Source organism: Argentina anserina, chromosome 6 (assembly GCF_933775445.1).
Source record: "Argentina anserina chromosome 6, drPotAnse1.1, whole genome shotgun sequence".
Classification (NCBI taxonomy): Eukaryota; Viridiplantae; Streptophyta; class Magnoliopsida; order Rosales; family Rosaceae; genus Argentina; species Argentina anserina.
The window spans coordinates 4,477,414-4,501,811 of record NC_065877.1 but is presented as its reverse complement, the minus strand read 5'-3'; the positions used below and the strand labels follow the sequence as shown (position 1 = coordinate 4,501,811).

General features: G+C 38.0%; 3 protein-coding genes across 3 annotated transcripts; 1 reads left to right on the top strand and 2 right to left on the bottom strand.

Annotated features, from left to right (window-relative positions):
• Positions 1–880: 880 nt before the first annotated feature.
• Positions 881–4,945, bottom strand: LOC126797865 (KH domain-containing protein At3g08620). Its single transcript, XM_050524606.1, has 7 exons — positions 4,752–4,945; positions 4,471–4,559; positions 3,429–3,580; positions 2,467–2,583; positions 2,234–2,350; positions 1,883–2,026; positions 881–1,517 (listed from the first exon to the last, which is right to left on the bottom strand). Exons 1-7 carry the CDS (start codon positions 4,829–4,831, stop codon positions 1,371–1,373), a joined length of 846 nt encoding a protein of 281 aa, XP_050380563.1. The 5' UTR covers positions 4,832–4,945; the 3' UTR covers positions 881–1,370.
• A 2,061-nt stretch (positions 4,946–7,006) lies between these two features.
• Positions 7,007–9,589, top strand: LOC126799299 (NADH dehydrogenase [ubiquinone] 1 alpha subcomplex subunit 1). Its single transcript, XM_050526472.1, has 3 exons — positions 7,007–7,175; positions 7,316–7,408; positions 9,339–9,589. Exons 1-2 carry the CDS (start codon positions 7,068–7,070, stop codon positions 7,406–7,408), a joined length of 201 nt encoding a protein of 66 aa, XP_050382429.1. The 5' UTR covers positions 7,007–7,067; the 3' UTR covers positions 9,339–9,589.
• Positions 9,590–16,859: 7,270 nt separating this feature from the next.
• Positions 16,860–19,136, bottom strand: LOC126799050 (uncharacterized). Its single transcript, XM_050526165.1, has 2 exons — positions 18,590–19,136; positions 16,860–18,477 (listed from the first exon to the last, which is right to left on the bottom strand). The coding sequence occupies exon 2, from the start codon at positions 17,981–17,983 to the stop codon at positions 17,048–17,050; it is 936 nt and encodes a 311-aa protein (XP_050382122.1). The 5' UTR covers positions 17,984–18,477; positions 18,590–19,136; the 3' UTR covers positions 16,860–17,047.
• Between the last annotated feature and the right edge of the window lie 5,262 nt (positions 19,137–24,398).

The following is a 24,398-nucleotide window of genomic DNA, read 5'->3' as shown; positions in this document are numbered from 1 at the left end:
AAGTTCCCTTTCAATCCTCAATCCGCTGATTTATTATTTGAGTTTAGGAGCCAAACTCTTAGGCTCAAGAAAGATTTCTGATGGAGCTGAACTGTCGGAAGCAACCTCTGTTCTTGCAGCTTAACACTCCAGCTTGTATATGTTTGTCACCGCTCCCTTGGTACTACCATTGATGAGTACTCTAATGCAGCGGCACCTCATGAACTTTTTAAAGGGGCAGCACCATCTTAATCTATCTCAAACCCTAATTGCAGTCTGGTCTACATGGTATAATATTGATTCCCCACATACTTTCCTAGTGGACAAAAACAATATGATTCGAATAATATCCGAAGAAATCGCAACATTGGATTCCATCAAACCTGTTGTTTTTAGTGTTACAAGGATCCATGATGATCTGAGCTCACATGGACAAACCACAACATTATATATATTTGGTCTAACATCTTCGCCTGATTCCACTGCAGACCATGTTTTTCATTTTCGAAACAAGACAACAGACCATGCCTACCAACCATGCTACCATGTGAAACCAGAAGACAGCAAAAATCCCATCATATACAGAAGACTTAAAACTAATAACACCAAGAAAGAATTGTTCCTATTTTCTTGTTTTGGGATCAAAAGGCAAAGTATGTGATTGCACAGAATCTAAACCAAACTGTCATTGGCGGACTGGCATGGAATCATTAGGATGGTTAGACGTAAGGACTTGAAAACCTTTTGACAAGGTTTTGTCGCTTCATAATAAGTAGAAGGATACAATTATGCAAATTCAACTCAATTAGAATTAAACTAATCAGCCTCGCTTGCGTCGAGACCATGCCAACTGTTAGATTAGTCTCATATCAAATCAAGAACATTGCAGATCTCCAACAGAGACGATTTAAATAATTGAGATAGAGACATTGTACAATGTAAAGAATCCAGACTGTCTACATGACATACAAAAATGCCATACGACAAACCTACAAAACTCGATTCACTGTCTTAAGCTCTAAATGGTTGCACAATTAATATATATCTTCACACTTCTCAGAAGTAACTAAACACAAGAATAAATCCAATGAATGTATTAGGTTACAAAGAAAAACTGACCTCACCAAACCTAAAGCCCCAGAGCCAACTATATAAATTCCTTTCATTTTTGGTTTTTGGTTTTTTTGTTTTTTTTTTTTGGGTCTTTGTCCGTCTGTAGTTCCAAATAGAGAGAAACAAAACAAACAAAAACCACCAGAAAGCTCACCAGCAAGAACTTTTAGCCTGTCTTTCCATGCTGATGGAAATGTGTATTGCTAAGCATTCTCAAACATGATCATGGAGTCGAGTACTGAGTAGCAAACATTTAGATTAAGCAGTAACATGAGCAGTCATCGTCCTGTTTTGGCACGCTTCATTCCGCTTGAATTGAAAGGAGATACACTGCCACTTGGCCCAGGACTTTCTTCTCTAAAATTTGAATTTATCAAAGCTAACTCCCGCAGTTGCTGCCTCTTGATATAATCTTGAGATTCGTCCTGCGAGTTAAAAGTTTATATACAAAAATCAATTGAGGAACCTGGGTTAAAACTTGAAGTAAAATATATAAATAAGCAATCATCTAAAACAAGTTTCCCGCATGGAAAAGGAGATTTTAGCTTGTCTCAACTAAACTCAACCATAATGGTCAACTGATCATTGATATGTAACTGACCCTAACATTTCTAGCCATTTCATCTAGCAGATTGCAACTATAATACAGCTTACCCGATTGGATGTGCCCAACAAATAAATGAGCACAGAAACATTTTTTTTAGGAAAGACATGTGAGGACTAGCCACTCTCTGAATTAACAAATGATATTTAAGTAGGAAGAGGGAAGAAATAAGTTTGAGATAAGTACCACAGGTTTAAGCAGTTCTTCAATAATTTCTTGGGCCTGTCTGAGCCTAATGTCAACAACACTGGCAGGTAAATCTGCTTCAATTAAGATGTGGAGTGGTTCGCTCAGATGTTCATAGCCTGGTCTTCCCCTTAGCTTGTCCTCCTTGGTATTGGAAATAATATGAAATGGTTAGGCATGTAAAAGAGAACCCAAGTTAAAACAAAGAATCTCATGAACAGATTTCTTAAGAAATGAGTAGAATATGAGTTATATTCTAACGTTGGCATCAAACAACAGCCCTAAAAACAGCAATTTTTGCACATCTAAGAGCATCAGTCTAAATGAATGGACAAGTGTGTTTTTTTTTACCTTGTCTGGATCCTTGATAGACCCTTTGCCTCTAATGTATACGCGACAGCCTGTAGTAGCTTCAACCCGTTTCAGAGAATTACCTCTGGGTCCAAGAAGTCGCCCAACAAAATTGAACTAATCTCCCAAAAGAAATGATATTGCGGTCATTGTTACATAAGTAATATATGACTCAGGGCAGCCGATCAAAGTAAACTTCAAAAATTAATCATAATATGGAAAAAAGGACTCACATTGGGGTAAGTGTCCACAGGAATTTCCAAGCGTAAAATCCTCTTCACTGTGTATGAACTAGGGCTTGCAGGCGCACCTTGCCAGTCCATTGTCATGCCATGAGGTGCACTTAATCTCTGCCATGTAATGGAATCCAATTTAGATATGCAACATTAAAATTAGAAGCAATAGAAAAATATGGAATAACAGCTAGGTTTGGGAACAGAATGAGACATGGGTTACAATATCTAGCTAATTTTGCTTAGATTATGGTTCATAGCGACCAGTCTTAACACATTAGGATCCCCACTCTGAAATTTATAAATAACTTATCTTACTTCTATAAACATCATATGTGCTTCAAAGTCCATCTCAATTCTTAGAAATGCATATCCATTTTCATCTGTAATTTATGCGTTAATTGCAGGGAAAAAAAAGGAACACTAGATGTGTATACATTTTTACCTTTTCAAGTAAAAGATAAAATTTTGAATGCAAAACGACATGTAGCTTCGTTTGGACCTTCTCTCCATCAATCTTTATGGTTTTGTGATATCACACATCATGTCAAATTCATTATAGAAATTGGAGTGAACATTGGCTCGTGACTATAGAATGAGTAAAAAGAAACCAAAACTCAAGTCAGTCCGAAACTGGTAGTCTGCATCCTAATCTGAAGGAGCTTTTCGCATAATAGACGGGCAGTATTGTTCTGAGGGTCACAGCTCTATTCCTAGCTTCTTTTATTACTAAGTCATGAGTGCAAGAACTTATAAGTTAATAGCTATATGGTAAAGTTAACATGGTAAGTTATCAACTCTCAACTGTAGGAGAGCATGAAATACAACATCTCTCAGCCAATATGAATTGAGTGAAGCATGGAGGTGAGAGATAATTAAATCCCAGCTTACAGAAGCAACAACTAAAGTATTGAATCGAAAAATTATAGAGATGTCTACTTAAAAATGAAAAGGACAATCACCTCTTGAGGAATTCCATTCCAACCACCCAATCCTGATCCAGTAACACTTGATATAAGGTTTGAAGAAGCCATTGGACTAGGACTTCTATGTCGCATTCTGTCAAAGTCACCAAAACCTTGGTTGGACATCATTCCAGAAACCCGTAAAATCTCTGCAAAAATGATGAAGCATTTCATATGAGAAAGTACTCACATTACTGGAAAGCACTAGACTAAAGGGAACTTCAAATATTTGAAACAGAATACTAATGACTTGCAATCCATTTTAAATTTAAAAGTGGAAACCAGAAGGAAAGCATGGGACATCTGCCAGGCTACTATATGCAATGCAAAACACACAAGAACTCAATAGTGGATGCAATATTATCAGGGGTCAGTCAGTAGAAAACTTCATAGAGTTAAAAGAGAATGAGAATACAAGCTGATCAGCCTTCTGCTTTCATAGCATTGTACCGAGTAATATACATCTTTAAACTCCTATTTCATCAAATTTTGTGATCGACAGACATTTCAAGATAAAATTGCATTTGCAGTACAGGCACATCAATCCACACTGATCATACTCAAAACATTTTAGATGGTCAATATATCTCATCAATTCATGTTTTATGCAAAACGATTCATGATTGCTGTCAATAAAAAGACAAAAAATAATTGCAAGGCAAGTACACTTCAAAGCAACCGATCACAGCCATCGGAACACTCACACTCAAAAGAGTTCATATCCTCTTTATAAGGATACAGAGTATTAACACATGAACTCTGAACAAAAGTTTAAAAGATGCAAAAGCCAGTGATACAAACACTACTTCACACTAAAACATGAAGGAAAAATGCACGATCAGTTAACCAACACCCCATTTAGATGGAGTACACCAGCAACCAAAGTACCAAACAGTCAAAATCAATCACACCGATCTGTCTATTCAACCAAGCACATTTCTTATCACACCAAAACCGCCGCCACAGGGACAAAAAGGGGATAAAACCCTCTATTCCACACAAAAATCTAGATCCAAAACACAAAGAGGCAGAAGCAAACCTTGATTCAACAGTCGGCTACATGTCGGAAGCACTTGCATGAAAGGTCCAAGCTTTTGATGCTCAGCCAACAGCTCTGACAAGTACTGACTACAAAACCAAAAACCCACATAGCAGATCAATAAAAGACCACAACTTGGTTTAAAAAAAACACATACCTATCAAACCAAAGACTGTATCTTTGTTCTTGGGACTTCAATTTGTGAGGGATTAAAAATAGGGTTGTGGTAAGACAGAGACATAGACATAGTAGGAGTATAAGAGTTTGAGTGATATACCAACCTGTCAACATCTGGAGTGGCTCTAATCTGAGGAGAGGCAGCTCTAGCAGGAGAGAAGTTGGGATTATACAACCCTGACATAGAGAGCCCTTTCTGTGTTTCTCAGAGCAATTTGAACATGAGATGGAAAGAAGGAAAAGGGTTTTAGTTGTTGTTGCAGAAGAAAAAGGGGAGACAAAGCACCATCAATAAAGGGGCTGTGTGTAAATAGCAGAGGCCAAAAAACCACATCTATTTATATTAGAATTGGAAGAAAATAAAACCACAACAGAAAAAGGTTTGTAGAGACAGCTGCTCGCACTCAGGACTCTGGATTTTTGCATATTAGAAAAAACAGAAAATCTTTAATTGTTTTTCTTCTTTCTTTTCCAATAATTCAAATTCACTCTGAGACTCTTACCTTTTGTAAATTGGGAAAATCAGAGCCTGGGGAAAAATAAAAGAAGGGATCTTTTTGGTTTCAAGGAAGCTAGAAAATTTTAAGGTGGTAAAAGATTCAGAGGAGACTTTTCATAAGGCTGTGACCGATGAAACTGAGATGAAAATAAAGAGTCAGACAGAGACACACACAGAACGAGAGTGAGAGGTTTTTACTGCGAGTTGAGGTGAAATGCTGGGTTCAATATCAGTACACGTTCGTGTTCATATATGCAGAGAGGGTTTGGGGACACGTGTTGGCCGTGCAGAGAATCGAGCCTTTGAGAGACAGAAGCAGAGAGGTCCCAGATTCAGCTCTCCAGGGCCCAATGACAATGATGTTGCCAACGCAAGCTTAGCTGGGCTGCGACGAAGTTTCAGACCCTAAACTACGTCGTTTAGAGCTCTCTCTTCTACACTTCACCCCTGTTTTGTGGAGTTGAACACTCGCTTCAGTCTTGACCAGCCGTTTTTATGACCTCTGTTACTTACTGCTCTGTGTGATTTTCATGCTCTGTTTTCTCCACCATTGTAATTAAATCAGTGCAGTTTTTACTTCTGATAGACACAGTGGAGGGTAGAGTGTTTACTGGAAATCACCCATTGCAGTACAAAAACCTAGGTTGGTGAGTTTCCTTCTCATTTCCTTTGACTTGTTTGTACTGTGAAAATCTCACTGGTACCTTTCATCTGCAAGGGTGTTTGTGATAGGAGTATAGGACAGTGTAAGGGTGTTATGATAGGTACATGGTGAGACTATTGTACAACCGTGGTATAGAAAACCCGTTTTAAAACGATCTCATGTGGTGAGTCTCGTAATATTTGTAAATGGCTTGAGAAATTTGAAAAATCATTACCAGAGTATTTTCTATATAGAGAGAGTTATGTAAATTCGCGCGCGAAAATAATCGTCGAACTATATTTTGGAGTGGAATTAAAATTCTATTATCCACTTTGTCTTTCGAGTCTAATTACAAGAGATTAAGAAGTGGTTGGTCAAATAATTTAAAAAATCGTTACCGATGTATTTTCTATGTAGAAAAGCTTTAACAGTTGTAAATTTTCGCGCGTAAATAACTATCAAACAACCACATTTTAAGCGGTATCAAAACTCTTTTACCAAGTTTTTTCTTCGAATCTTTTGATACCTAACAAACTAAATAATATTCCAAATATATGCTTACAAGAGAGAGTTAGGTAGTGAGTTTCGTTTTTAGAATAGAGTTAGGAAGCGAGCTAAATGCATTTCACATAGGGAAGATTGCTATACAATAACACTCCCACTTTCACTCACATCTAATAATTATAATGAAAATGCTTTCACACGTTTCAAATAATTGTAAGAATCTATCATTGTCGAAAATTTTAACATACTTGCTAACGTGCTTCTTCCACAAGGTCGAAATCAATCTTCTTTTTCACTAGAGGCACAAACCTATTCATCAGAAAACGAGGTTCCTTTTCACTTTTGCCCATCCCCTTGTGTTAGGTGTTCTTGCCATTTCTTTCTCACTTTCCTTGTTTGGCTTCCTTACTATGTAAAAAAAAAAAAGCTCATGAATGATGGATATAGGTTGTGATATAAATGCACCTACCATCATTCCACTTGTGGTTGAGCTGTGAATTGTAATGCTCAATTTTTCATAATCATAATGGCGATTAGTTAAAGCACCCCAACTAACATAGTGTAATCACAGAACAATACAGCTTAATCATACTCGAACCTATTTGTATTCTTTGTATTTGGAATGTTATAATCTATTGGGCTCGGGTCAGGCCCAATCTGTCCTAATTGATTGGGCTAATAAAAGTAGTCGTCTTCTCCTCTCTCTCATATCTGACTGTGACTGAGCTGAAGCTTGAGGAAGAGAAAGAAAGGTCGAAGCTTTGGAGGTTGAAGATGTCGCTGGTATGGATGGAAGCGATGCTTCCGCTCGGAATCATCGCCGGAATGCTCTGCGTGATGGGAAATGCTCAGTACTACATTCACAGAGCCGCACACGGCCGGGTAATGTAACCCTAGATCGCAATTCCCAATTCCGATCGTATGTTAATTTGTGTTGGGTTTGGAATTGGGATTGAAATTGATGTGAATCTGATTGAAAGTTTTGATTTTTTTTTTTTGGTGTTTGAATTGTGGGGTGGCAGCCGAAGCATATTGGGAACGACATGTGGGATGTGGCTATGGAGAGGAGGGACAAGAAGCTCATCGAGAAAGCCACTCTTCCTTCTTCTAATTAGGTTCGTCTCTTTCGGTATTTTGCTTCATGTTGATTGTGTGATTGATCGTTGTTTATCTGTTTGGATTGGCCAAGTCTTTTGTTTGTGATGATATATCTTTGAGCCGAATGCGAAACTGGTAACTAAGTCATGCTTGAGCTATAGGCTTGGTATTACATTGGGCTGATTCGTGAAATGATTCTAGCAAAAGGGGCTTTAAATGATGCAATTTATGTTTGGTCTGCGAGTTGCGAGGAGAGTTTTGGGGTTAGGAATTTGGTCTGCTGCTACTGCTTGCAATAGACTGACTTGTCTAATGCAATGTTGGTTTTCATGGATTTCAAATGACTGTTATAAAAACGGTTTGCTATATGTTTTCAACTGTGAGTGATATGATTAGGAGCTGTGTCTCGAGGGTTGTTTGGCATAGTTAGTATGTTGAACTGCAAGAACTCGTAACAAATTATGTTATTGAGAAACAGTCATGGAGCTTCAAATTTTTTTTTTCTAGTATATTCTAGGAAATTTTATTAAAGGAAGTGAACTACTCCATTTGCTCAGTTACACCTAAATTTAAGGATACTTAATCTCATCCTGATTCTGTACGAATCACATTTAGTAGGACCTCTATTTGGTGGATTTCAACAAGTTGGACTTTAATTCTAATTAATCAAACCTGCATTGCTTACAAGGTTGGTTCTTAGGTCTAATTCTAACGTTACCTTATCTGGAATTTTGTCGCTACGTGACAGATTATAAGTGTTATGGGTAGGAGAAAGGAATTTGGTTGTTGATGTCTTGTGTATGGAAGAATTTCAGAAAGTTTATGTTAGAAGTTGAATCGGAAGTCGGACTGTCGAATGATCTTTCCACATCTCTCTTTAGCTCTGTACTATGCTTTAGTTTTTTTTTTCTTTTTTCCAAGAAACTTTTTCCCTTTAGAAGTTCCAATCTATTTTTTGTCTCGCATCATTTCTTCTATTGAATTATGGAAGTCATATTTGTATAGTGGTTAGAGCGTTAACATGCGACCCATTTTTCATGAACTTCCCCTTTTTATGATTTGTGGTCTTTTGTTCATCTGCTTTGATTTACAATAATAGTCAAGGTCATTGCTTTTGTTTGCTGTATTATGGTTAAAACAGTTAATAGTTGGCGTCTTGTTGAGGTAACGGTACGTCTTTCAAGCGAGATGCTAACTATTACTTAAGTCAATGTATCTTCATCACCTTAATGAGTTGATAACTTATAAAGCCATGAACCAGACTGACGGTACAGAGATAATGATGAGGTTTTGACAAAACGTATGATGGATGTGATTATATGTCGTCTGCATTGGGAAGTGGAGCTACTATGGACAGTATGGAGTGGGGAATCAATTAAAAGGAATTTATTAAGTCCTGCTTGAGCTGTATCATTGTATATAGCTGGGCTGATTCATGGAATTTGACATTAAATGATTCAATTTATGCTTGATGTTTGAATTATGACGAGATTTTTGGGATAGAAATCTGTCATTTGCTAATTTGATCCGACTTTGCATTTATGTCTGCTGCTTCTTCTTGCAAAGGCTGACCTGTGCTTTCATTTCTCTGTCTATGCCAAGTTATTTTCTCAGTTATTTCTACTGTTGAGGATCACTTGCTCTTTAGTCTATCTAACATTTCATGCTTTCTTCACTTTAGCTGCCCTAACCTTTTTTCTTGAATAAATTCATCTTATTAATTTAAGTCATTTACACAGTAAAGTACTGATATTTGGACCTTAATTTGGGAACACGAAGTGCTTTTACATCATATATATTTTACCTATAGTGGAAGAGCCACTTAAGTTTGAAATTGAGGGTGTTTAAATTCCATACAGTCCCTCCACTCCACACATTCATGCGGATGAACATGTATGTGGTGTATTAGTAGTTTTGGCTCTTAAGGGTTTGTGGCTCAAACTGCAGGATTGATTGTGAAATGGATGCTTGAGAAGAAATAAGTCACCAGTCCACTGTGAAGGAATCTCGACCAACTCCAATGACATAATTCGTTGTATGTGAATTTGCACAACCTGTTTACAGTTCCTGGAAACTCTTTTGTACTCCTGTGTTTTATTTTCTAATGTCAACAATTGGAAGGAGTTTGTTTTGACTGAGCTGTGTGGTGGTGGGATCTTATGCAGTTATTCATTTGATAGCAGAGCATGTGTTGGTAACATACTTCTTTTGTCTCATTGCTTCCCATAAGGTTAATCTATTAAAAATCAAAACCGTTTACACAAGGATCCCTCATTCCTTTTGTCAAAGGTTTGCTATACCAGCAGAATAATACAAAGCTAACTAGCATAGAGCATTGGAGAAAGTCATTCAGTATGTTCTCTTTGGCTGTTTGGCATATTGATACATCAGTATGTTTTTGCATACCATTGTACTTGCTGGTAGACTTTGCTCCATATAAGAGGACTAATGGTGGATAGGGGTAGTTTGACTTGTCGGGGCCTGTGTATAAGTGCAAAATCAATCAACTAGACTCGGTTACGTACATGATTTTAAGTAGATGACTTTCCTTTTCTATATGTTCTTAGCTTTCCTTTTTAATCGGTTACCGGTTCTCTCGGCCGATTCCAAATTCTTGCTCAGCTTTGGTAATCCGATTAGGAGTTTGGTCACTCTGGCAGACTCAAATCCTTGACTCTCAAGGCTGAAAGGCACAAGGGAGGAGGACAAACTGCTGATCAGATTCAAGTTTACAAGGACATTCAGTAGCGTGTGAGGACTGAGGAGAAGCGCTCCAGTTATTAGTGTAATCGGTCTTTTAATTGCCCAAAGAGATATTTGTGTAAAGTTGTCTCATTTTCAGCAGCAATTGTGTTAGGACAACGAAAATAACGGGGATTATGAAACGCTGATATGTTACTCTCATACATCGTCGTCCTCCTGTGCTATTACCCTATTAGTTTGGAGATTTTTGAACAAGAACTGGGTTGCCATGTTGCATTGTGCTGTGGCTGAAGTTTGAAGATTAACCCTGTGTCCCCTCTACCGATATACCCTAAGCCAACACAAAAAGATCAATCAAGCCTGCAATTGACTCATTCGAGCTTTTGTTTGTGGGATTCTCCACTCTGTTTTCTTTAATACCAACAATCTGCTGGAGGTTAACGCTGGTACTTGATCATGTTTCTTTGGTGTCTGATTACAAGTTAATTTTTCACAAGTGCTTCTGTTGCAACTTGCTGTCTAGTGGTTATAGCAGCCTATCCATCTTTGTTTCCAATGATCTATGATACTCACAATCAACCCAGCATACTGAGTTTTTACTCAAGAGTGCCTGGAAGATCCATTATTTTCGCCATAGGTAATGAAATACGTGTGTACCTATGCAGTATACCTTAACAGTTAGTGTATACCTATGCAGAATACCTTAGAGTTAGTGTATTATTCCTGGGTGAAATTAATAACGAAGGAGGCAGTGATCAGGGATGCAAGCTTAAAAGCAGGAATTTTCTAGAGAACCAACCAAGTAGGGAATATCTTGAGAACTAGTCTTAACCAATGCCAAGACTGATGCAATGACCCCCAAGAAAATCAATTTTGTGAGTTGACCTATGAGCATTCGAATTGTATGCACTAGTGTTAACGAGAGAGAGTATGAACACAAGTATTCTTGCGATCCACCACTAAAGGCAATATACTTGTGAGACTCTAGGGCTACATGCTAAATAATACAAAACGAGATTAGGTGAACTGTTGCGGGAAGAAAGTTCTTAACGTAGGGGTGAGTGCGAGATGTCACTGACCAACTTTTTAGTGCTATCACTGCTATGGAAAAATGATTAGGTGCTAGCCTGGTTCACATACTAGTGATACTACCCTCTATCCATTTTCCACTTTCATTTTCATTGCATCTAAAACTGCACCCAAAACAGTCTCAGTACTCACAGGATACAACGGGGTATGTACTTCTTGTAAAAGTCTGTCATACTTCTGGTAATCATCATCTACGACATCCTCAAAAGTAAGGTCACCATTATTACTGGGGTTATCACCGAAAACTGGCTCGTATCCAGCATAATAAGGAAAAACATCATGCAAAATGTCGATAGTGGGATTCATGGACGAACCGACACCACTGCTAGAAGATGCCCTTTGCTCTAGGATTTGTCTTCGAAGCTCATCAATTCTCGATTCATTTGATACTTCACCGTGTCTATCCCATACTGTATAATTAGGCGACATACCGAAATGAGACAAGTGTGCACACATGGTTAATATATCAACTGGATCTCGATTGTTATGACAAACGGTGCACGGGCAACTATGGAACATCTTCCCATTGGCAGTATCCCTAACCCAGTTCACAAAGTTATGGATCCCCTCAATGCACTTTGGGTAACTGCGGCAGTAATGCATCCAACTCTTGTCCATTTTTCCTGTCATAACATAAATAATAAAAACACACTAAGTTAGAAAACAATACAATACACAAAATATTTATTCATGTTCATCTTCACCTTATGCCTTCGGTTAGGGTCCTATCCCATTCAGGAGAACACTTCCTTTTATTAAGCTTCTTGCATTCATCGGTTTCACTCTCGGTTTTGGGAAAATTTCGGCAGCATATCCCTACAGTTCCCCAAGTGCACAAAAATCTAAACCTAGTTTGCACTCATGGAACATTATACGGAAATCCTGCCGAAATCTATACCCAAGACCGAAAACAAAACCACATGAAGTGCATACTTGCTCAACAAAGTCATATTCTCCCAAACTGTCAAAAAATGGGACAATTCAAAAATCAAATGTCGCACAAGTGATTCTCGAACGAGATTTCTAAGCTAAAAGCAAACCAGTGAATTATTGTGAGAGTTGATGCACTCTCACACACATTCATCTAGTTAATAAATACATACAATAATAAAAATTGGAAACAAAAACACATGAAAACCAAATGGTTTTCACATTCACACATAAATCAACACTAATTAAATCTAAAAACAATTAAGAAATGCAACACTAAATCTAATTAACTAAATTCATAATCATAGACAAAATTAATCATACTCAAAACACCAAAATTGGAGTAATCATTTATAAACCCACTTCCAACACTAAATCCAACATATATGTATGAACCAACTACTAATTTTAACACAACAAAATATCCTTGCATATAAACATGGAATTCATGGAAGTGCAATACTGAAAATTCAAATAACTAATAAAACATGTGATGACTAGCGAGATCAATTGAATTCAGACTAATTTTTTTTTATATGGATCAAAAAGGTCTAACATATAACCGACAAGACTTAAAATGAGATACCCCTTTATGATCATTTCTATAAAGAACTGCATTGTTTGTCACCTCAGCAGTCCAGGTACTGCATTTCTTACCCCAATTGGCTGATTACAAGCCTGGGTCACCTTTAGTTTATTTCTTAAAGTCCCACAATAAATTTGACCAATATTGTAGCCGCTAACTGATAATCATCGATCTGCTACCATATCAAACAAGCACAAAGAAACTCAAAGTTTCAGACCACATATTAGGGAAAATAGGTCCAAGTACTTACCAGGCCAAGAACTTCACAATGAGTGACTTATTTACACTAAAGCTAATACAAAATCAGAAAATGCTTTCTACAATGAACATCTAGTTTACTTAAATTTTCCAAACACAAAATCCAACCTTTAATAAACATCAAATATGGTAAAAAGGATGGAGACAGATATAGATTTCATACTAACCTTACTCAATTCAATGAGAGAAGAGAGGAGAACAAGCTTTCAACTCCCAAATCGAAAATTTCTCCATGTGAACACTAAATCACAGTTGCAGTTCTGGTTTTTAGATCTGGTTTGAGTTTTGCTTTAAAGACCCGTCTCTAAAGTAGATAAAAGAATTAAGCGACGAAACCATATTGACGTCGCCTAGGTCCTCTTACGCGACTATATATATATTGGTCGCCTAAGTTAATCACAGACGACGAAAAAATGGTTTCGTCGCCTAAAACCATTTTACGCGACGACAAGTTTAACTTATGTGACAATGATATAGTGCGTCGCGTAAGAATACCGTAGGCGATGAACATAGTTGAGTTGGTCATGTAAGTTTCAAGATGGCGTAGTGATCTTGAACGAAATTTAAGAAAACTGATGCTAGAGGTTAACTGAAAGGAGTCTAATTTGTCACAATGCAGGTGGAGCATACAAAACAATAGAGTTTTGGCAGTTCCGAAACCCTAGTAGGTGAGAGGGCAGTCTCAACTCTCAAGTTGGAAGAGGTCTATCATCAACGTCCATTCATCGAGAACAGAGCCTAATAATCTCACCAGATCCTCAAGGACCACGGCCATTTCCTCTAGCAATGCATTTATGTTCTGACCTGTGACAAATGATGCAATTCATGGTTCGAGTTATCTTTGCATCAAAAATTCATCCAGAGGATGATGATCTGTGCAAGTGCTTGACCCTAGAATCATAATCGTAATAGATTTAGACAGTTATAAGTTATAACCAAGTCTTATGCTGAAGCTGTAGCAGTTTATTCTTTTGCTCCTTAACAGAAAATGGATCCAGAAGAGGGTGATCTGTATAAGAAATGGGTGACAATAGATTTCACTGAATGAACTGTAGTGCTGGAAAGCTAATGTGAGCTGTGTAGCTTCTACTGGTACTATGATTCTTTGTTTAATGGGTCCGATTAAAATAAAGAGTAAATTATTGTTTACCACCAAATTCAATATTAAATTATAAAAAATTAATGAAGAAAATGTAATTAAAATATCATCATCACATTGAATTAAAAATTATAAAAATATCAACAAATTTAAAAAAAAAATTAAAAAAATATTTTTTAAATATTTTACTGACTGTTTTGTTATTTCTCACTTTTTTTCTTTTTCATTCTTCTTATTCTTGTCATAACTTTAACGTCCGATAATAGATTTAAGCATGATTGGTATCGTTGGAAAGATCTATCTTCTCTCTTTCATTTGATATCGTACCCACTCCGAATCGACTACTGTATAAGGCACAAAAACCCTCAAAATGGGTTGTCATTGTCCATGGCGGTGCTCCAAGTTTTTCCAGCAAAACCAAGGCTCCATAATTCTAAATAATTGTTTCATTCTGAGCACAATCATACTTATCTTCTTTGAGTTTTAACATAATTTCGTAAATTTACAAATTTCTCTCGGCACCCAGCGAATATAATCACATCAGGTGTCACACTACTAGTCACACTGATAGTTACAATATGGATATTGTGACTGTTAGTGTGATTGCACTTGTAACTATTAGTGTGTCTGCCATTACAAATACTTATGTGACTACCATTGTGTCTGGTAGTGTGGCTGTCACACTAGGAGTCACATTGGTAGTTATAATGTTGTCCACTGCATATCACACTTATGTCACACCACCAATCACATTAGGTGTCACACTTGAAGTCACACAACCAGTCACACTTGTAATCACACTGGTTGTTGCAATAACTACATTTGTGACTGTCATTGTTGCTATAACTACATTTGTGACTGTCATTATATCTGGTAGTGTGACTATATTGTAACAAGAAGAAGAATAACTATAAATAACAAACATCTGTAATTGTCATGTGATCTTGAACTTTTCAAATTAACTCATACAATCCAAATATCAACATTGGCGTTGTCACACCATACTAAGAGTCACACCAGTTTTCACACTGGTAAGCATAACAATAACCACATTAGGGGGTCACACCGTTAATCACACTAACGTATGAAAAAAGAAGCGGCGCATAACAATATTTATCGTTTAGAATTTAAGATTTCTCAAGAGTTTAGTATTTAGAATTTAGTCACACCAATAGTAACACAGCTAGTCACACCAATAGTTACATTGGAAGTTATAGTGTGATTACCAATATGACTATGTAGTGTGAAATATGACAGTCACACTATCGGTCATACTAATATTGTTTTGTGACAGCTAGTGTGACATGTGGTGTGATTCTTGACAACAAAGAGGTAGGAGAAAAACTTCGGGGCGAGGGGTTTGAGTTCGGCGGCGAGGGGCGGTGGTTGTACTGGATGCCGAGGCGTGGGTTTAGAATTTGAATTTTTAAGGAGGGCACCCAGAGAATTGCTTTGGGCACTCATGTCATCATAATCATCATCACATCTTCTCCGATCTAGGCTTTTTCAGCGACTCTGTTTCAGCAGTAGCCCTTGTTCCGCCGCCAGCCTCGAGCTCAGCCTTCAGCTCCCCGCCTTCTTCTTCTATGACGCCATCACCGTCGCCCATCCCTCCGCCGACGACCTCGCCCTCCTCTGGTCGGAGCCTGTTGCTAGACTGACGACCTTGGCTTCAGATCTGCATCGGCGGAGCACGGAGGGAGTACTACAGAGGAGCTGGGATGTCGCCTTCATCAGAATATCCCGGGAATAAGATGTTGATAGCGACGAGATCGGTCTGATGCATATCAAGAGTTTGGGTTGGATCAAAGATCGAGGTTTTAGAGCTCCGGCAGGTAAGGCAGTTCGATCTCCTCCGTCGTCGGCCATCTTTTTCTTCACAGTCCACCTCCTTGTCGTCCCTCTCCGGCCTCAAATTCATATTCTCCGCCTCCACGCTTTGCTCGGCGAGGCATAGATCGAAGGCAGAGATGCTTTGTCTGCATCTGGCTTTTTGCTTCTGTTTTTTTAGGGAGAAATAAAATAGGCAGCGACACTCATGTAAATATTGTTAAATTGGTGGGCAATCGGTATAAGAGTTTTTAAAAAGTAACTAATTCCTAATTTATAATTTTTGCCCGATTTTTTTTCTAATTAAGTGTGTAAAAATTGATTTTTTTTTATGAGATACCTAATAATAAAATACCATAATATATAATTCCAATATTGCCTTGCTTTTAGGTCCACGATATTATATTTTTGTTGTTCAATCAAAACTAATATGTTTCTATCTCGTCGGAATAAAAATATGAAAATATAAACGTGGTAGGTAGAGAGCAAGACAAGCACAGCTGACAGCAGTTCCATATAACTACTGAATTTGGACACTCCTTTTAGTCCTTTAGATGGTGATTAATCACATCACATAAAGTAGCTCTCACCCATTTGCGGTATGGATAGCACCAATTAGTCAAAAAACTGAAAACTCACTAGTAAAGATAGCAGAAAGGGATTGATTTCACAATCTCTGCCAAGAAGATATGGATTGTTAAGTTTTGTTTCCACATTCAGAAAGAAGGAAAAAGAGTTCTTATGTTGTTTAGCTGACAAAAGGGTTCACACAAACCATGATTACCCCAGAATCAAACTCGTGAAGTTGTTGCTAATAATCAGAATAAGAAGCCAGGCCAAACTCGACACGATCAGATTCCGATCATTGTTCAATGATATCTAAAAGGTGAAGTCAATGAAAAAAAAAAGGCCAAATGAAGCTTATGATTTCTTGTCAACGAAACAACTAATTTTATCACAAATATAGAATCTCTGTGCTAAACTTAACACCACAATGAATCATAGTAAACTATTGGTGAGTGATAACAGATTTACACAAAAATTCTATTGTACTCACAGTGAAACAAAAGAATCTAGGCAGAAACAGCAAGGAGGGTGTGTGATCCACAGGAATTGAAGTTTTGGAAAGGGCATGAAGCTTGTACAGATGGGGTGGCAAAGTCAAGGCACGTAGTCATGCTCAATTGTAGGTTGTGTTCGAGTAACCGTCGCTGAAGGTGCTTTTGTATCTCCAACTGTTGTCATATGCAAAGCTTCTCCTAAATCTGCAGCCTTCTCCATCTCTTCCAAATGTTTTCTTTCCCTGCATTTGCGCACCCAGAGTACCAGGAATGCCAACAACGCCAACAATGCTAATCCACCGAGCACAGACCCAACAATTATCCATGTTTTTGAATTACTCTTCTTCTTTCCTCGACCACCAGGAGCAGGACTCGGGGGAGTAATAGAGGTGACCGGTGATGGAGCAGGAGCAACGAACTCGACCACAATAGAGAAGTGCCCCTGTTGGACTGCTGAACATGTATTGCCTGATCCGACATCACTGAAATCGATAGTACCATCCAAATTAAAAGTAACACACTTCACCACAGAGCCATCAGGGTGTGGTTTCACATCCTGAAATTTGATTTTTATGGGATTATCACCTGCCTTGATATCCAAGTATGGTAAATTTTTTGCTGATAAATCAATAGCATCATAAGCAAGGAGACCCAACACTGGAGCTAAGTAAGAATGTCCTGGTAATGGATAATACGCCATTGACCAATTGCCTAAGTTCTGGTACACCAGGACAAGCCTCTCCGCATATGGAGTCTCATCGACTCCCTTTGGGAACTCAAACTCTTTGTACACTACACCTCTCCTGTACAAGCTTCCACTCCTGAGCCTCAAAGCTGCAATCTGAATTCCAGTCAAATTCGAAGGAACCTGTGCATCATAGGGAACTCCAGTCTTGGGATGAACAAAGGCCCTGAAAGCATAATCTTGAAGAAGCACATCGAGAGGGCCACTAGCCAACTGTGCCGAGATATAAGCCAGCCGTGATAACCATATCAGAACCACTAGCATCGCGAGACTTCGGAAAGGAAGCCCCATCGATGCTTCGGAATGCCAAAATCCCAACAATGCTGCTCGAACCAACCAGGCAAAACCCGAATTCCCAGAGAACTAACTGAACACCCGGATAAACAACACCTTGGATCCAAAGATATGGTAACTGAAATGTGCAATAGATTTCTAAAAACTAAGCTGCAATGCCATCAAACTTATGAATCTCCAAATAAATAGGAACAACGGGAACTTGCTAGAGTCTATGTCTTCTGAGTGTAAAGAAAGCGGCTTTCAAGGTTTCAGCCGTTGCAAAATCAAGATTCTCCTTTTCCCTTTTGGGTTCCTTGTTATACAAGCTCTCTCAAAACCTCAAAGAACTTTAAGACTGGGAATCTTCCTTGCTCAAAAGGACTCAAAACCCATGATTCCGCTCCATAAACACACAATCAGCACGAATCAAATTCAACACTTAAACCCAGAACACTCACTCCTTCCTCTCCAAACTATCCAAAAACTAAGCACCCTGATTACCAAACCACCTAAAATCACATCCAAAACACAAAAGACACAGAAAAAGCAAGAACCTTTACTCAGTAACAACACCAAAAACAAAAACCCAGAAAGCAAATTCAACAATGGAAGCTTAAATACCTGATCTCGGCTCCAATGCAGAATCTTTCAGGGGTTTCTACAGCAATTTGGGGCAAGAACACCAGAAAACACCATGCACCTCAAAACCCCACAATGAAACGCAAATTGAGACCAACAATCAACCACCAAAAAGCACGTGAGAAACGAACACTCTCGAAGAATCCCATCATTCAATCACACTAAATGACCAAAATGGCTTTTGCACCAACCCCAAAACGCAAGTAGGTGAAAGAAAAATTCAGAGCTTTAATGGCGGTCACCCTCCACAAATGGTCTGCATTTTGACTAAATCTGAATACAGTGAATAGTGTTTATATGGAAAAGCTTCAATTCGACTCCGTGATGGGTTCGGAATCGAATTGGAGAAGAAGAGGAAGAAGATGGAAGGAGCTGAAATACCGGGAAAGCAGTAAAAGATTTGGTTTTTATGAGAAGCGAGAAAACTGGGATTAAAATGAACAGTGATTGATCCACAAGAGGGTTTAAGGCCCAGAAATCACTTCAAGATTTGAGAGATAAGCTCATGAGATTGCAGAAAACACAAAGAGAGAGAGAGAGAGATGTAGTGGTGGAAGTGAAGAAGCGGAAGAAAAAGACAGAAAGAATGAGGAGTGTGGGTGATTATAATGGGAACCCAAGAAACCCACAAAAACCAAATTGATAGTCCAATTTTTTTTATACTCTCTACAGAGTGTCCTACTCTGTATTATTACTGTTTATTCATTATTCATTTGTAGGGTTTTTCTTTTGTTTTTTTCTTTTTTTTTTTCTTTTTTTTTTTCTTTAAGATTGTGTGATTTACAGGTGTGTAATCTATTTTTTAGACAGTAAACCCCACAGAATTGTTCTTCTTACTTAGGTCTATGCACTTTTTCCTGGGTTTGCATTATTGCCCCTTTTTTGCTTCACTAATTTCGACTCTTAATGGTATTTTTACACGAATGAATTTCATGATAACTTTGGTCAATTCATAACGGTATATTCCATTTGGAGGAATTGCCCTCAATCACTTTGTTCAGTGTATTTTGATTGTGATTAACCCCACAAAGTCGTTCTTCCTTTTCACATATTCTACCCAATTTTGGTCCATCAAAATCTTCATCCGACACTGATTTTAGGTCCTTTTGTTGCCTTGTTCGCCATCACGGCTAATGTGCAATGTCTGCAAGTTCAGACGTACAGAGACCTTAGCAGCAATGTGAACCAGCATTTGGGTCAACAAGCGAAAACATCGGGTGACTATACACCCAAGTGAAAGATCCCAAGTGACACACTTCACAGCTTTGAAAGAAAATGTGAAAGGAGCCAAAATGTACTTGATGAAGCTCACAGGCCATGGAAGCTATTAAAGTAGGCATCTGTGTGCAGAGAGAGATATAAGGCTCGTGAACAAGGGTTCAATGGTGGTTTATGCTGCGCCTCCAAGGAGCCAACTTAATTTGTGCTGGAAAAAAAATGCTTACTGAAGCACTAGACTCAGTCTGGGGTTTGAAATGTTCAACGTTGCAACTTTATTTAGTGTGCAAAGGATGGGTTGGTTAGTTACTTCACTTACTTGTGAAGCAGTCATTCCATTAATTTGTGTGTTTTTATCTCATTGTACTAAAATTAGCCAACCTTGATCTAAGATATTAAAGCCGTTGATACCCGATTTCAATATCTACGTGACTTAGGAAAATAAGATTGAGATCCAAGAACAAAACAATAATGTCTATTTCAGTGTGTTAGAATTAAATGCTCTCCGACTACATTCATTAACCATCACCATCATCAATTTTGAACCAATGTTTTTCCTTAAACTATTCAATTAATAACATTTTAATTTATATTTTTTAAATATATTTAAAAATTAAATATCTATATCATAGTGTAGCAAAGTAATTCAAAAGTGATTGTAATATGTTGTTAGAGTGAAGATTGAAGAAATCAACAATAAATACTGTTAACACATAAGTACATATGATATTATATCTCCATTAGTAAATACTAATTTCGAGCGTTTATTTTATGAAAATCAAAGTTATATACAAGTTTGTTTATGTTTTCATACTATAATTTATTATTTACATGTTTAAGATGAATATTTGAAATCTTAAACTGGTTTTTTTTCTCTCTTGAAAATAAAATTAGGGTGTTACGTAACTCAAAAAATAATAATAAATAGTTTTTTTTTCCAAAATTCTAAATATGGTATATAAGATTCTGTAGCACTAAAACCAGCTCATTATGATCTCGTTTCTGTAACTATGAAACTGAGCCCGCAGACTACAGGTCAGGAATGCTAAAGTACGCCGCGGGGCACATGAAAAACCCCAAGGTGCTCGACGCTGTGGACCCAAAATGGAACAGTGAGAATGTGAGATGTAAAGCCACCCCGGGGCTCTGGTTCAGTCACAGTGCGTAATGACCAAGCTGACCCCTCTCTTACGCTTCAATTGCGTATCTCCTCCACCCAAAACAAAGCCAACGTAACCCGAGGAGCTCAACCCTTAAAACCCAAGACCCGACCCATTATACTCAGCTCATTACTTAGTACATACATACATACATACAATATGCTAATCTTGGCTCATGCATGATGCACCCGAGCGAGACCTATTGGCACTCTTTTGGTTCAAGGCGAAGGGCCACAGGGGGCTCAAGATCTTAAGTTCTTAAATAACTGGAATTGATCTAGTATCAATTAAGAAGCAAAACAGTGCCAAACAAGTGACGAAATGGGGTAGAGATGAGGAAAAGAAAGAGAAGCCTTCTTTGGTTTAGACATTATAATAACAACTGCTAGCTAGCTTCAATCCAAAGGGGCCAAAAAGAACATATACAACAAGAGTAAGAAAGAAAGATACCATACGCATAACTAGCTAAAACAATTGAGAAACTAGTGGTGGGTGGACATCCGAGCATGACCATTGTCTCGCAGCATAGGGTAGACAAATAGACCACACTGGAAACCATTTTGAGTGTTTAGAGTTGCAGAACCCTCATACATAAATTCGGTATGGGAAGCAAGCTTCAATATTTCATCATCACCGTCTTCAAATCCTTCACAATTCCTAACATCTAGAAGCTCGAGAGTTTTGCAGTCCCACAGTATTGTGATGAGGCTATCTTGATTGAAGTAAGATTCTCTGGCGCACAAGTGCTTCAGATTTGGAAGAAACTTCACAATTGTAAATGCCTCGAGTTCTTTAACACAGGCATCAAAAAGTTTTAAACCGGTAAAATGCTTGCAGTGCTCGCTGATCTGAACCAATATTGGATCCAAATAATGGTGATACTTTTCCCTTTTGTTCCTCGACTCCAAATCCAACAATGTCTTGAAATATTTGCTCAAGTGGCGATGCTGGCCGGCCTTGTATGAATTGTGATCTAATTTTCTTGATGTTGCCACCCAAGCACAAGTGCTCCAATAATTTCCACTTTCCAATTACTTCCGCAATAATTTGGGAATGCTTGAAAATCACTAAATCATCTGGCAAAATCAAAACCCTAAAGGCTGGGACATGCATCAGAAACATATCTCAACGCCTCTTCGTATACGATTGACTACCAACTTTATAAACGCAGTGATGGAGAAGCGCTTCTTATCAATTTGATATTTCTCGACATACTTATCGTAAAAGGGACCAAAACCCTCAGGTCGATCATGTTTAACTTTATGTATGGTAAACAGAGGTTAAGGTTCAAAACCTGGAAAATACAGAGACTGCCAGCACATAGGATTGAGGCTTGATGCGTACTACGATTTGCAGACGAATTAAGGGATGGCCAAAACCAGAGATCGACTCCATTCCAATTCGTCTAAAGATATTTGATAAGCAGTCCATGTCTGGTTCCTCCCATCTTCGTGCATCCATCTTCTTAGTCACTTCTTTCCTTCGTCGAGCAATTTTGCCTCCGTGCTCCATATCTCAAACCCTGACCCTAAAACGCTTCAGGTCTTAAAATGGGGCAGAAAGAATAAACGGAGATTTCTCGATACAGGTCGCTACCACCCGGTATGACGTCAATCCAGGATTAATTGTTTTTTCTTTTCATTTTTTCTTGTAAAAAGTTATGATCGGAATCTAAATTAGAGTCTGTACTCTGTACGTAGCTTCAATTAATTACTTCAATGCAATCACTTGTATTAGGCGATGCGATCTGTTTTAACTCTACCTTATCAAGCTGTAGATATCGAGCTTGACCCAGTTTCGTACCTTCATAAAGTGCGAGCTATATATATATGTGTTTGATCTGCATAAAAAATTGAGAAATATAGTGATCAAGTTGCGCTACATTATTGCAAGCAGCTGCCCTAAATGTGCCACCATGGTCAGGAATCGCATTCGCAACTCCCATTCCCCCTCTAATTGTAGAAGCCAAGAGAAAGCCATCGCGATTACAATTCTATTCACAAACCAATTAAGTTTTGGAGTCTCCCATCGACTTCATTGTACCCTTGGAGTCTGTTCGAATGTATTTGAATTGCTTTTTAGCAAACTCGCTCAAGTGGCTCAACCAACATAGCCACCATATATATAGAAGCTTCCCACAACTGGCCATTTCGATTCTTCCAAATATATTATAGCCCATATATTCATATCATATTAGGTCTGTATTAAATTGCTCCTTACCGAATATATTAGTTGGAAGTAAGCAGCCAATCCTTGAAAAATCAGCTGTTACCGTAGGCACTGGTGCAACATGCTGGTACATACGTACTCAAGCTTTTCAGCATAACAACACTATGCAAACAAATGAACACCATTCTCTTGAACATTATTACTGAGCAAACAACTTGTATATATCTACCAAACATCCCTTAATTTCTAGCTAGTCTACTAAACCATTTTTGATTGTTTGTACTTCCTATCCACTGCCGCTACCTCATTGTTTATTAACTGGCCGGAATGTCGCGGCATAGAGAGATCTTTGTGCCCACTGGCGGACTGACCACCACCGATCACTCTGGTTTTATAAGCACTGCACAAACGAGATCCTTGAGAAAAAAATTGTTCATGAGAATGCATCAGAAGTTATGGCATGGATACTTTTAAACCTGTGCTAGTGTCTACGAATAATAATTGAGGATCGAGGATATATTCTTGTTCACTTCAGCTATAACCAGGGATGAGCACATTCAAAATGAAAGTCATGAATAGTTTTTTATTTTTCACCGAAAAATTTAAATTGCATGTTTTTTATTTATTTATATGCATTTTTGCATCATATCGTATTATCGTTAATTGTAATTTTTTTATATCAATGAATTGTTTGACCTCACTTTCAAAAAGGAAGAAAAAAACATATGAAAATCGGGAGGTTGGATCGATCAAAACTCAAAAGTGATAACTAAAAACAAGAGGATTACATAGGATAATTCCCTGCCTCATAATAAAAGCTTCGCTCATCTAATTAAGGTTCGTAAAAACCCTAACCCTACATGTGTCGCTTCCCTTCAAAATGAGCTGGATTACTTAATATGGGCTTTGAATCCTCTGATTAAGCGGAGTGTAATTAACTGATTATTGAATATTGATATAGATGGGCTTTAGAAAAGGGGTTCAATATACAGTGTCCAATAGAATGCTTCAAATACGACGACGTTTTATGTCATGCGTACGGGTTCATCAGCACTGATACGGTTCAAGTATTTTGACTGTACTAATATACATAGAATTTTTGAGTGGGGTTGTTGACATTGGTCAACAATCCTGAAAAATAAAATAAAACCAAAAGAGAAAACGAGAGAAAGAGAGTTTGTCTTGTATTCATTTGTTCTTGAGGCCTTCCCTTCTCTTCTCTTCTCTTCTCGCGCTCTCTTCCT

What these genes read in the sequence shown, in the direction of transcription:
- LOC126797865 (XM_050524606.1), bottom strand. Translation starts at nt 4,831, where the DNA reads ATGTCAGGGTTGTATAATCCCAACTTCTCTCCTGCTAGAGCTGCCTCT. An exon ending in TAGCCGACTGTTGAATCAAG is followed by an intron (nt 3,581 to 4,470) that starts GTTTGCTTCTGC and finishes TCATTTTTGCAG; the next exon opens with AGATTTTACGGGTTTCTGGA. An exon ending in AAGAACTGCTTAAACCTGTG is followed by an intron (nt 1,518 to 1,882) that starts GTACTTATCTCA and finishes TTTAACTCGCAG; the next exon opens with GACGAATCTCAAGATTATAT.
- LOC126799299 (XM_050526472.1), top strand. Translation starts at nt 7,068, where the DNA reads ATGTCGCTGGTATGGATGGAAGCGATGCTTCCGCTCGGAATCATCGCC. An exon ending in ACAGAGCCGCACACGGCCGG is followed by an intron (nt 7,176 to 7,315) that starts GTAATGTAACCC and finishes GTGGGGTGGCAG; the next exon opens with CCGAAGCATATTGGGAACGA.
- LOC126799050 (XM_050526165.1), bottom strand. Translation starts at nt 17,983, where the DNA reads ATGGGGCTTCCTTTCCGAAGTCTCGCGATGCTAGTGGTTCTGATATGG.